This window comes from Cataglyphis hispanica, chromosome 16, assembly GCF_021464435.1.
Source record: "Cataglyphis hispanica isolate Lineage 1 chromosome 16, ULB_Chis1_1.0, whole genome shotgun sequence".
Lineage (NCBI taxonomy): Eukaryota > Metazoa > Arthropoda > Insecta > Hymenoptera > Formicidae > Cataglyphis > Cataglyphis hispanica.
Genome location: NC_065969.1, coordinates 5,537,554 through 5,550,368, shown reverse-complemented (window position 1 = coordinate 5,550,368; position 12,815 = coordinate 5,537,554). Strand labels below are relative to the sequence as shown.

General features: G+C 37.7%; 4 protein-coding genes across 8 annotated transcripts in view; 2 read left to right on the top strand and 2 right to left on the bottom strand.

The window, feature by feature from the left end:
* LOC126855659 (putative transcription factor SOX-15) overlaps positions 1-3,605 on the bottom strand; it is a 40,278-nt gene extending 36,673 nt beyond the window's left edge. Inside the window, exon 1 of the mRNA XM_050603503.1 lies at positions 3,583-3,605. The gene's annotated coding sequence lies outside the window, so the exon portion shown is untranslated. The remainder of the gene's footprint in view (positions 1-3,582) is intronic.
* The window catches only part of LOC126855677 (uncharacterized), a 168,776-nt gene that overhangs the window by 54,919 nt on the left and 101,042 nt on the right, over positions 1-12,815 (top strand). The gene's annotated exons all lie outside the window — the stretch shown is intronic.
* On the bottom strand, positions 8,711-11,546 carry LOC126855679 (glutamate--cysteine ligase regulatory subunit). 4 transcript variants are annotated; one of them, XM_050603542.1, is made up of 8 exons: positions 11,425-11,546; positions 10,939-11,003; positions 10,309-10,525; positions 10,090-10,152; positions 9,877-9,994; positions 9,607-9,806; positions 9,394-9,508; positions 8,711-9,316 (listed from the first exon to the last, which is right to left on the bottom strand). In XM_050603542.1, exons 3-8 carry the CDS (start codon positions 10,396-10,398, stop codon positions 9,165-9,167), a joined length of 738 nt encoding a protein of 245 aa, XP_050459499.1. In that variant the 5' UTR covers positions 10,399-10,525; positions 10,939-11,003; positions 11,425-11,546; the 3' UTR covers positions 8,711-9,164. The 4 variants fall into 4 exon arrangements, with proteins under 4 accessions (XP_050459499.1, XP_050459496.1, XP_050459497.1 ...); XM_050603539.1 differs by having other exon boundaries at positions 10,309-10,517; XM_050603540.1 differs by lacking the exons at positions 10,939-11,003; positions 11,425-11,546 and adding an exon at positions 10,606-10,849.
* Positions 11,302-12,277, top strand: LOC126855687 (transmembrane protein 14C). Its single transcript, XM_050603556.1, has 3 exons — positions 11,302-11,561; positions 11,707-11,896; positions 11,969-12,277. Exons 1-3 carry the CDS (start codon positions 11,486-11,488, stop codon positions 12,027-12,029), a joined length of 327 nt encoding a protein of 108 aa, XP_050459513.1. The 5' UTR covers positions 11,302-11,485; the 3' UTR covers positions 12,030-12,277.

Sequence of the window (12,815 nt, the reverse complement as noted above, 5' to 3'; positions counted from 1 at the left end):
ATTCGATCGTTTTTATAATTCAAGAGTCATCTCGATATATCTGTCGCGAGAAAAAAGAAGGCTTCAGATCGCACGGAGAAGTCCGCGAACAAATTTCGTCGCGGAACACCCTGTATAAGCTAGCTGCTGTGTACCTCTACGGTACCTAGCTACCTACCACCCGCAACCGACAGGCCAAGCCAGGGCAGAGTCTTAGGCCAGGCCAGGCCGAGCAAGAGTCGTGTATAAGAAGGGGTTAAGAAACTCTCGAACTGAAGTGCCTACACCGGAAGCAGGGGCCTTGCTTTCTGGGCTAATAACCGTACCCACATCGACACGCGGGATCTGCGTGCGCGCGTATACGCTTAGAGGAGAGAAGAAGAGAAAGAAAGAGAAGCAGAGAGAAGGAGAGAGAAAAAAGAAGGCGAGAGGGAGGAGGTGGCGAAGGAGAGGGTCGGAAACGAGGGGAGGGGAAGAGGTGTAATATAGCGCGGCGAGGTCTCTTTTACGCGTGTGCGTTATATGTACGCATAGACGAGAGCGGTATAGTGTGACGCGCAACACACAGGTGCCCCTCTTATCAGCATGCAAAGCTAAATTTTATGTGCGATCGAATGCCGAGCCGTCGGGATTCGTACGCAAATCGCAATCGAGTTACATGCACGCGAGTCAATCGCGGGAAAATTGCCGCGGCGACGATATTTCGCAGCGAAAAGCCGACGTCGTTGTCTAGATTCGGTTAAAATCGATATTCGATATGAATTTATAATTGAAAGAGGAGGGCAAAAACCTATTTTTTTTTTCTATATACGAAGAGGTGAATAATAATTATCCCCGATTATAATAACCTCGACCAAAGAAATGATGATTATTCATATATTGTGCTAATTATTATTTATTCTCTATCTAATCGTATTTAAATATATTATAATTGTAATAAATGCACACGCAATTTCTAGTGCTTTAATTATAAGCGCTAGCTCTATACTGCATTAATTATTCCTTACGTTGCTACAATTATAAATATGACTCTACAATGTTGCAGCGCATAATTTTATAAAATGACGGTTCTCCTAAAGTAGATCTTCTCACCGTTCCCGGTGAGATTGATTATCGCTCTAACTGTATAGCGGATAGGTCTCGCAAACAGATAAATCTGCAATTAAATGCGAAATTAACCTGAATATGAAGTATGCGCGATTAGGCATCTCGCGGACGAAGTAACGTTACGGGATAACAGCGAAGACCTCGTAGATAAGCGACATCCGCTTGTGAAATTCAGAGAAAATCCAGAAGATATGTATGTGTGTATGAGATATGTATTTTTAATTTTAATAAGTTTCAAAACATCTCAATTAATTTAAATCAATTTAAATAAATAAAATTAAATTAAGATTAAATAATAATAAATAAATAATTGGCTTTAAAAAAGAGAAAGAGACTGCTGTATCGATTAACGACATTCGCTAATTAGACAAGTATTTCGACCTTGTACATAAAAATTGCCCGACACGTATTTTAATTGAATTTCTCTACAAACGCCGAGAGAGAAAATGATGAAATCAATCGAAACGATTGCGCGATGATTGGTGTAACTCTAGATTGCAAGGAATATATCATTTCGAGGAACGAAACTCTTATCACGCACATGAAACGGTACGCTATCCCGTTTGTTGCTTCCTCCGATCTCACGCGTACCTATAAATCGAACACCCGTGCGTACGAAGGAGATTAGGTTTCGGTTCTTCACATATGTGTCCCTGTCTTTTTTTAAATTCCTTTCTCTCTTTCAGTTTCCTTCTCTTCCCTTCCCGCCTCCCCCTCCACATACACGCACACTCTCTCTCTTTCTGCCTTCCCTTCATCATCCCCTTCCTTTGCGTCTTTCCCTTCCCTTGACATATTCGCGCGGAAAAAAATGCAGCTAGCTTCTCCCGAGAGTACTGCTGTAAATACATATATACATATAGGAAAAGAGCGGATGTCTGGTGTGTAAGGAACCGCTAAAATGGTGTTTGCTCTTATCCGAAGATCTAGTGCGGCGATGCGAAGAGAGGCACGCGGAGGGCTATACGTAAGGTAAAAGGGGGATCATGACTGGTCGGTTGGTTGGTGCTGGTCGTCTGGTTGGGTTGGTTAGTGCCGTTACCAGAAAGAGGCCACCTAGGTTTGCAGCAAGTGTGCTGAGTTATGTCTCGAACTTTCTTTATAATGAGACATCGGGCTATGAAATGACAAACGTAATTAAAGCGAGCAGCCACCGGAGGTCAGGGATTCCCCCGAGATTTTCACAATGGAAAACGCGTATTCTCTCTCTTTTTCTTTCTCGTTCTCTCGTCATCGTCTGCCCATCCATCTTTTCTCTCTCTCTCTCTCTCTCTCTCTCTCTATCGCAACGTCTTCATTTACGCCAGAAAGATTTCAGAATAATTTTTTGTCAAGAACGGCGTGCGTCTCGTGATCGTAGAAAGTTAATCGTCACCGATTTAATGTCGCGCAAAGTGTTTCTAAAATTAGTATCGCGGTTGCGATTTTGTATTAAATCGTTGTAAATATTATTTCTATATATTCGTATAAAATAAAATTAAAATATAGAGCTCGATCAGTTAGTCGATGTACCAGCGTAATTTATGTGTAATATACAATAATAAAAGAGATAGATATTTAGCGTGAATACGAAGGATTTGGGAACGAATCGAACTTGTATGAGATTTTTTCCAAACAATCGCGAATGGCAACCTTGCCCCGTTTTACGCCTCCCCGTGACACAACAATGGAAACGCAATGGTACAACACATTTCACTTTTTCGCAACGTGTGGGCCCGAAAAGTATTGCGCGATTTCCTTACCGCGCAAGAATTCACCTCAAACACACAATGTAGATTGGAATTGGCCGTGTACCGTAAAAAGCCTAATTATCATTTTGCGAAACCGACACAGCATGTCTTGCCGTGATTCGACTTCTATTCATGAACAACAGACGGCTCGAAACGTCTAAGTACCAAGATAACACCTTTTCTATTTATCTCCCACGTTATGTCAATTCGATTGCTGCCAACAAACATGTCCTAAACATAAGATAAAACGCTAAAAGAGAAGAGGGAAAAAAATATATAAGATACTCGAATATATCGGAATCGTGTCTCTCGCTACAGCGTGCACGGAGAAACGCGTGAAATGCCGAAGCTTATTTATCGAGTTCCTGCGTGCGGAATGACGTCGGAAATATTTTTCCACCAAGCGCGATATTCGCGCGGATTCGCACCTCGAGAGGAAGAGCGTTACATTCCTGTGTCGCGATCACCGCGCACACAGCATCCACGGAACGATAATATAACTTCCCCATCTCGGCAATCGGCTTATTCGCGCGCCGCGGGGGCTCGGCATAAAACTGCTCCCGAGTTCGGTGGGGTCAGGGATCACGTTGCCCGCGCGCGATAAAGATCTCGCGTGAATGATCGCCGATGATATTTCACTTACTTGGGGATCGTCAAAACCTTTGTGTCGAGCGGCGTATCTCATCACCGATATACCGAGAATTCCGCGATGTACGAAATGCCGGGTCTCTTTCTCTCTTCGAATTGACGCAGATTGAGCACGTACCTTTCATGAAGTCCGAGTGATGCAGCATCATTTCGCTGATGTAATCTCCAACAGTCGAGAAGCGCTCATAAAAATAATCCAAAATTCCTGATGTTGATAAAATCTAGAAAGACAATAGAAAAGAAAATATAGCTAAATATACGTATATATATATATTTGCGAATAAATTATCTATTATTCGTGAAAACAATCGTCTAATTAAGTAAATGCACAAGATGCGTGCGAATGTAGCAACTTTGCAACGGAATATCAAAGTATTAAGATTAACTCCTTCAACAACCACTCGTACCATTTAATTTCTCGAATCTCCTTCATATCGATTATTTCAAATGCATATTTAAAGTTGAATACACAATATTATAAATTTTATATTACAAATGACGAAAATCTGGGAAAACCGTTGACCGAAGCTGTACGTACTTGCCACCGTGCGCGAAACTCGATTTTTCAAATTGAGACTGGTGGCGCCTACGCATGTTTCGGTGGCGCCACCTCTCGCAATTTGAACGGATTAACGACCCAGTGCCGCGTATTCGGGCGCCATTACTAATTTCAAAGGAAGAGAATAATTCGTATATGACAACGAAATTTCGAGAAATTATGTCGCTATCACTAATGCGCTGATTAGCTTTCGCTCGAGAGCCACGAGAAGCTCGAGAGCAACAAAGCTGCCTACAGGTTACTGTCGTTCAATTAATTAAATGCAGCATAGTCCGATAAACGACACGTATCGGCTATAAACCCTCACTCACCCCCCGCCTCGCCGATAACGATGTCGATCGTTTTTCCCATTTGTTCTTTCGTCAGACGCACTCGATTGGCACGTTTTTATATGCGATAGCGATAATAACGACGATATCGCGCACTGTTGATTACAGCATTCCGACTCGACGAACTGTCACGTAACTAGATGTCATTTTGCGAGCGAGACAAGAAAAACGCGTTTACGTTTATCGGTTCACGCGACTGACTGAAGAAAAGAGTGAAGTTAGTCGATGACATTTCGATCCTCGATCTCGCGCGGCTCCCTTCAAATACGTCATCGAAAGATGTCAAATTCGCTTATATATGATGAAAAATAATTGCAAACCAACTCATCTCTCTTTATCCCTTTGTCTTAAATGTTTCTTAAATCTAGACTCGTAAATTGATTAGATACAACGTTGGAGATATCTTGCGAGAATGATTTTAAAATTCTAAATGACAGCGGTTATTATGTGTCTGTTTGCCATCAACCATCAACCCTGCGATCTGCGATGACGTAATCGGCGTGCGCTACCGGAGGGAACTTTGAATATACGCATCCCGCTCTGTCACTCTTGCCGCGTATACTCGCAAATACATCTCAACAGCCGGGTCATTAATAATTCCCGTCTATGTGCTCTTAGCATCGAGAGACTGTCCCCCTCAGCGCGACCATTTCTAGAGGCACGTTAAAATCGCGGCTTCTGTGTGCGTAATGCGGTGGATGCGCGCTTCGACCGTCGGTTTGTCCGACTCTCTTGACTCGATTTCGCGACCGCAAAACTCTGCCGGGAAGATATATCTCTCCCTGTGCGCGCCCTGCGAGCCTCTCGTCCGACCGCGCCGGCTCGCCTTCCTTCTCGTCCCCTTACCGTACAGCCAGTGCCACGGTCTCTCCGTCCTTGTTCCGCGCGAGGATGTCCCGCCAACCAAGAGGGGGAGAGGGATCGCCAGACCCCGTCGCGGAGACAACATAAAGATTTAAGACTGGGAGATGCGCCAATAAACATGCTGCGCCCCTGCCGCAGTCAACTCGCGCTTCTCTCCGTTGCGTTCGCCGCTGTTCCGTTTCTCATTCGGTTCCGCTCCGCTCTGTTCTGTTCTGTTTGCAGTCACCAAAACATACGCGCGTGCACACGTATGCAGGGCGTTTTCTTTTCCAATTTCAATGTTAGATTCTAACGATACGAATTAGGAAACAGATTTTTCTTTTAAGAAATTATTTGTCGCGCTCTTAAATTCCTTTAGAAGCGTATTTTTAAAATTGAATTGAAAAAGAATTAGTTTTTGAATTTAAATCAAATTAAATGGAGATCGAAACTTGTATGTTTTACAGTCTGCCGAAAATCCCTTAATCTTTGATTAAACATAAATATTTCTTAATATTCGAATTATAATAAATTATTATTTATCTCTCTCCTTCGTGATTTAAGTTTCGATGTATCCTTAAATTTATACTATAATTTGAAAGAAGTGGTCCTACGGATAACGAGACGCGAATACACCTGCCAGGCTGCTGGTTCGACTTTTGTACACGGCGGAAATAAAAGCTTTCAATGCGAAAGGACGATCGTATACCGCGAAAGTAGTAGATCGGGACGTTGGTCGAGCAAAGCGACAAGGGACTTGAGAGCTGGACCCACTGCCGATGCTGCCGAGTCTCTTCTCTTTCTCTCTCTCTCTCTTTCTTTCTCACTCTTTTTTCACTCCGCGCGCTCGCCTTCCCCCGACTTATTTATTCCTTTCTCCGTCGCTAGCTCCCTTTCTTCCTCGACTTCTTCTTTATTTCTGTCCTTTTGCCCATTTTCTGCTTCCGCAAACGACAGCCGCTTATTTATACCCCGTCTTTGCATCGCGCCGGACCGAGCGAGGGTGCTTTTGCGTTTACTCGCTACTGCCGAGTTGTCGTTGTGTGTTGTCGTTGCTGTTACCGCCTATTCTCTCGTTCGATTCGCTCTTTCCTCTCTCTCAATGCCTTTTTACAATGCGCACGTAACTTGGATTATGTCACACGCGTTGTCTCATTAATCATATCCTATTGATGTCTTAACAATTTCATTAATTATTAGTTATTTATTTCTTATACTAAAACATTACTTATTTATATTTTTGTTATTTTTGATACTTATCTTTACAGATGTCTTATTATATGTTGTAACAATTTATCCTTTTTTACTTTTGTGGTCTCAGTTGTTTCGTTTAATTTTTCTTTTTTTTTTTAATGGTTCGCATAATTATATATTCCTCGACTGTCTTCGATTTGAAAAGAGATTCTATGCCAGGCAATAAAGGTGATTCCTCCTTCTCTCCTTTTCTCATTCCTCGTCCTCTCTTTGTCCCTATCTTTGGTCATATCTCTTTCTCATTTTCTTTCGACGATAGCGAAGAGGTGTATCACTTTGCTCGCGCGACACCGCCATGATGCGGTCGCGTATTGCGAAGGGCAATTCCATCTGAGACCGCATCACCTGTCAACGTAAAATCGCAGGTCTATATCGTGCGTTACTCGGCCGACTTGTGGGAATTCTGACGCTGATTTGTCGTCCAGGAACAATGAACCCCGGTGATGAGTCAGACGATTCGTTCAAACTTCCAATTTTAACTTACCGCTTTACACGTTTGAACGAAAGAAAGAGAGCGAGAGGATATACTTAATGGTTTAAATAAAAAGAAAAGAGTCGAGTTAATTGCTTTCCTGTAATCTCAGTTCGCTCTTGTTCTAACTATTCCCAGGGGATAAATTTTGCCATTCAACTCAAAATTCTCACTCTTTAAATATCAGAGCGATCTTTCACGAATTAGATCAAGAGACTGATCGGGAGACAGTGATACCTGGTACAAACATCACGTCGTGTCCACGCTCGCGACAAAAGCAGTCGTGCGAGGGAGAGCCGAACAAATAAATGCTGAAAAGAGGAACAAAACCGACATTATGTGGCATTAACATACAAAGTATGTCAGACTCGCAATCCGTAGGCATAACATAGTATCGCGGCGTTCGCATATTCTGCTTCTCGACGCAGCGGCTGTACACGTGCGCGTATGTGTGTGTATGTGTGTGAGAGAGAACGAATATATTACGCGCTTGTATATGCGTATCCGAGAAAGAGAAAGATGGCAGGAAGGAAGAGGAACCGCCGTTGAGTATGTGTGCGGAACAGAACGAAGAGGGTGGAATGACAAACGCGGTAAAGTATGCGTGCGTCGGCGAAGGGATCGTGCGACAAGGACGAAAGAGGAAAAGGCAACAAAAAGAGATTTGCACAGTAGCGGATTTCTAAATAAATGCACATTTTAGGCATTCGCATCTAATCACACAATATTCTATTACAATAATTCTATTACATTAATTACTTACTTTTTACCATAAGACAATGGATACAACTTATCAAATGTTACAAACAATATCTCAATATTAATATTATTGTATGTCAATGTAATATAAAACAATCTCTTTGAAATTTTGAATGATTTTATTCATCTGCCAATTTTCCGCATTCGCGAAATCCGCCACTGAAAAGAAGAGAAAGAGAAAAGGAGAATAACATACAGTGAGTTTATACTATTTACCAATCCTTCAAAGATACGGTCCTATCGCTTCGTTGCGTCGCTGTATATGTATGTGTGCCACGCGGTGCGGCTTAACGTAAAAGGGCTCTTGGGAGCGTGGAGGAGAGTAGAACGGGCAGGAAAGGAAAAGATCCGAGAAGGCAGCAGCAGCAGCACAAGGCGGTGATGGCAAAGGGAAAAAACGAAGCACATATATCGAGGCCGGTCTACGACGACGACGAAGACGGGAACGCCGGGAACACACACACATACAAAAGGAAGGACTCTCCTCCGGTGTCACCGCTGTCCACCGGGCTCCCGATCGGCTACCGCTAGCAAGGGCTGCGAGCCGCTCGAAGGACGATAAAACTATTATACATATAGTCTGCACACAGAATAAGATATAAATTAGAAAATAAAACGCATATAATAACATGACACATTAAAAAAAATTTCTTTAAAATTGAATATTAATTTTTGGAAGACATTTTAAGTAAAACTTGTAGTATAAAGATTTTTCGATAATAATACATTAAATGGTCATTTTTCATAAACTTCTTTAGACGAAATTCAATTTTCTGTTTTAAAAAATAAATTTTTTTTTTTTTATTATAATCATGTAAATTGCATGGAAAAGAATATCATGTGTTGTTTTGCTTATTTTCGATTTTTTTAACATTTTTCAATTCTGATGAGATTTTATAACTTATACCCAATGCTACCAAACAGTTTCGCATCGCTTTTACAATTACGTTAGACAGTGTATTAGCGCAAAATTATATATATATATATATATATATATATATATATATATATATATATATAATCTGGAATCTATTTTACGACACATTTAAAAAAATGTAGTTTGTACAAAGTTCAATTTAATCGATTTTTCATCTTTCGCATAAAGTCGGACAAAGTATTTGTGCGCTTTATATACAATTTATTTTTCTCAAATAATTTATTCATCAGCTATAAAGAAATAACACTTGATAATATATTCGCTAAAAAAAATGCGCATCTTCTCTATATACCTTTTTTTTATAAAAATTTATATAAAAATTCATTAAATCTAATTAATAAGCGATGAAAATATAAAATATATAATGCAGTGCTCTATCTAAACTATGAAAATTATGTACAAAATATTCAATGCTAATAATCACAAAATTTAACAATATTAAATTTTCTATGTAAAACATTTCATATTGATACAGAATAATATAAAATTATATGTATCACATATTAAGCTGTGTAAATAGAAATTATCTTTAGCAGTACTATCAACATTAAAATTTTAAGCTTGACATATTAATATACAATAAGTACCCTTTCGATGATAAAATTCCACGGCATTTAAGATGGATTTGATATCTTATCAGCCAACGCAAGTAAGCAGTTCTGCCAAATATACTCTCTAATATCTCTTGAGGAAATATTTCTATAGAGAGGTATACAGAGATACATGAAGCTGTTATAACACTTAATAATCAACAGTTTTAATTGAAAAATACTCACCACTTGGATCACTGTGTGTTAACAACTGAATATCATTTTCCTTAGTGAATTGTTGCAAGGCTGGTGGTACCACGCAACATGTAGCCAAATTAATTTGTACAATATTTGGCTTCACCTACAACAAAGAAATATTAATTAGGATCTATGTAAAGGTGAAAATTGAATGAAGAAAAAAATAAGCAGGTATTATTTCACACAGCAAATTATCCTTACATCAGCCCATTGAAACAATTCAATGAATGTGTTTGTATTAATATCGCTCAATCCAACACTAGATAATTTATCAATTTTTACATAATCCTCTACCACAGACCATATTTTTTTTAATGATGACAACAGATTTTGTGGATCTTCATCACTTTTGTAAGCTATTACTAAAGATTCTATGATATTTGTGCCTAATGCTTTAAATGCTACAATAAAACATAATATATTAGAAATCTATAAATATATGTATATAAATATATTATTATAATAACATACCTTGATCTAATGCTTCTTTCAACGAGTCAACATCGGGTGAAGAGATAAATACTTTTACAGTAATCTTTAAGTCTTTCCTATCGACATCCTGTAGGCTTGTATCCTCCTTTCCACTGATCTATAATTATAATTAAAAAAACTTTATCAAATGTTCAGACATATCCATGCATATTTCCAAATAGTAATAAATTACTAGAAATTGCATATACATACAAATGTTATATCATCTCCTTTGCTTTGCTTATCATTCAAGATAATTTTTAATGTCTCACTTAACTGAAATAAATCAATAAGAATATTATTTTTTCCGAAGACTGTAATGTAGAATATAACCTCGACTCCTCAACGATTACAAATCATCGAGATGACGACAGATATTATTTAATTACACGACGCTAGGGAGAGCATATTACGCAATACTTGTCAACTGACCTCGTCCGTGGAATTTTGACTCGCCTTTTGCTTCGCCTCGCTTAGGGACAGTATATTCCCGGTGTTGACAAGTAAATTATGCGAAAACATATTTAAGGACCGATATGAATTTCTCGCGGCAAATCCGTCTCGTTGACAATTGTACGTATATTTATACGCTTGCGGTGAAAAATGATGTCATCATGACCGTTCAATTTACGCTAGAAAAACTGAAACTCTACAAGATGAGATTACATCGAATTACATCATGTCTCGATTCTCGAGATCTTTAAACGAGTCAGAACAAATTACACATACAATTGTTGACAGTATATAATTTCCTTCGATTGTGGATGTGAAGGAAGAAGTGAAGTTATGCGCGAGAGAGAACTTTTTTTTGCAAATTTTTTCTTAACGCAGATAAATTGCTCAACTCTCTTATATTAATGACAATAAACAAGTTTATTATGATACTATATAAATATTAACGCTTGATATTTTTTTTCTAACGAGTTAATTGCAAATTATAAAGCACATTCTCATCCTGTCACAGATACTTAAAACACATTTCAAATTTTATATTTGTTTAAATGGCGGCTTAATAATATTTAAATCGTTAAACGTTTTTAATTATACATAAAACAGAATTACTTGGAAGTTTTTAATCACGATGCATAAATCTGTATATTTCCAAAAGAATCGAATAATCGGCGTATCTGAAATAAAAATTAAATTATTCGTTTGGATAGATTAATTTTATTCATATATGATATCTCTTTATTTACAGATATTTTTTTTTATTATTTATAAAAGCTATCAACATGCGGATATCGATGCAATGATTGGTCAAATATGATCAGTGACTATGGCAGCACTAAAATTACTGTGAAAAATTGTGCGTTATATATGACATACTCAATTTATATTTATTATATATCATAAATAACACCGTATACATAATATATAGATCTTGCTTATATATGAATCTTGCTTATTACAGAACTATTTATTAAAATAACAATTGGCTGAAAGCAAAATAAATGAATAGGGAAAAGCTCCTTCTAGGAGTTTGCTACACCGGCATAATTTCGCATAATTTGTAACAGTGATCAAAAGAAAATCTAATATTTTGCTTACCACTCGACAGTGATAACACGTACGATAAAATTGAAGAGATTCGAAGCGTGAATTTTTAGAAATGCCCTTCGATATCCCCGCGTACGCGTATGCTGCTGCAGTGGCTGGTGGCGGAGTATTAGGTTACGTGAAATCAAGTGAGTTTAATTCTCTCTTTCTCTCGTCCAAATTCATCATCAACATACGAATGTTTATAGATACATATTTTGATGTTTAATAGCTTTCTCACATCAGAATTTCAAAATAATAATATGATTCTAATATATTTTTTTTTTCTTAAAGATTCTATTCCATCGTTGGCAGCTGGTCTTCTTTTTGGATCTATTTTGGGCTATGGGGCTTATCAGACTTCTCAAGACCCAACCAATGTAACAGTTTTCCTAGGAACTAGTACAGTCCTTGGAGGCTTGATGGGATATCGATTTTATAATAGTGGGAAAATAATGCCAGCTGGAATAATCGCTATGTTAAGGTATTCTAGTACAATTTATATTACAATCGGTGTATTATCTGTGTAAAATGTTAACGTTGGAATAATTTTCAGTGCTGTGATGATTGTAAGGACAGTTATGAGATATTTCTCACCACCCTTGAAGACTCAGTGAATATTAATTTGAATGTTATCGATGTTGTGCATTTGTATATGTAATTTACTATTCTTTGGTAAAAGGGTAAGAATGTAATTCAAAAGATTTATAAAAAATTGATGATATTTGAGCAAATTTAATTATAAATAATATGATTGAGAACTAATTTTAATTTTATGTATATAAGATTTGTAAATTAAGTGTTATTAATTAGTATCATTTTTTAAGATTCTATTATTTTCTTAAAATAAAAATCTACCTGTTTATTTTATCTGTTATTTTTAAACTATATAATTCAGTACAAATATAAACAGATATAACTTTATCATATAATTCATTGTATTAGTAAGATACAATTTTTTAAAAGAAAATTAATATATTTTTTTTAACATCGTCAATACCGAAGCTTACACTTGATAGCTGTAAGACGATGAGTAAAGTGTAATATCCTGTAAGCGTCTCAAAGAAATTATCTTTTAATCTTTTATATTTAATTTTTTATATGTGAGAGAAAACCGTTAGAAATTCAACCGTCAAACTCAGAATTGTATCATGATGCACGAATATCTAGGGATGCGTTCCGTTTCACGCATTGAGCGCATAGATCGCCTGAAAATCTATAGTTCACATAACATATATTATAGATTTCCAAGCGATCTATGCGCTCTATGCGTGAAACGGAACGCAACCTAGATATTCAACTGTCTCAACAGATGACAGTACTGTTCCATAGAGATTGTGTTTAAAAATTTACTAGTCAGGTAGAGAACAACTTTGATTGACCAATCAGAAGAAAAAAATTTT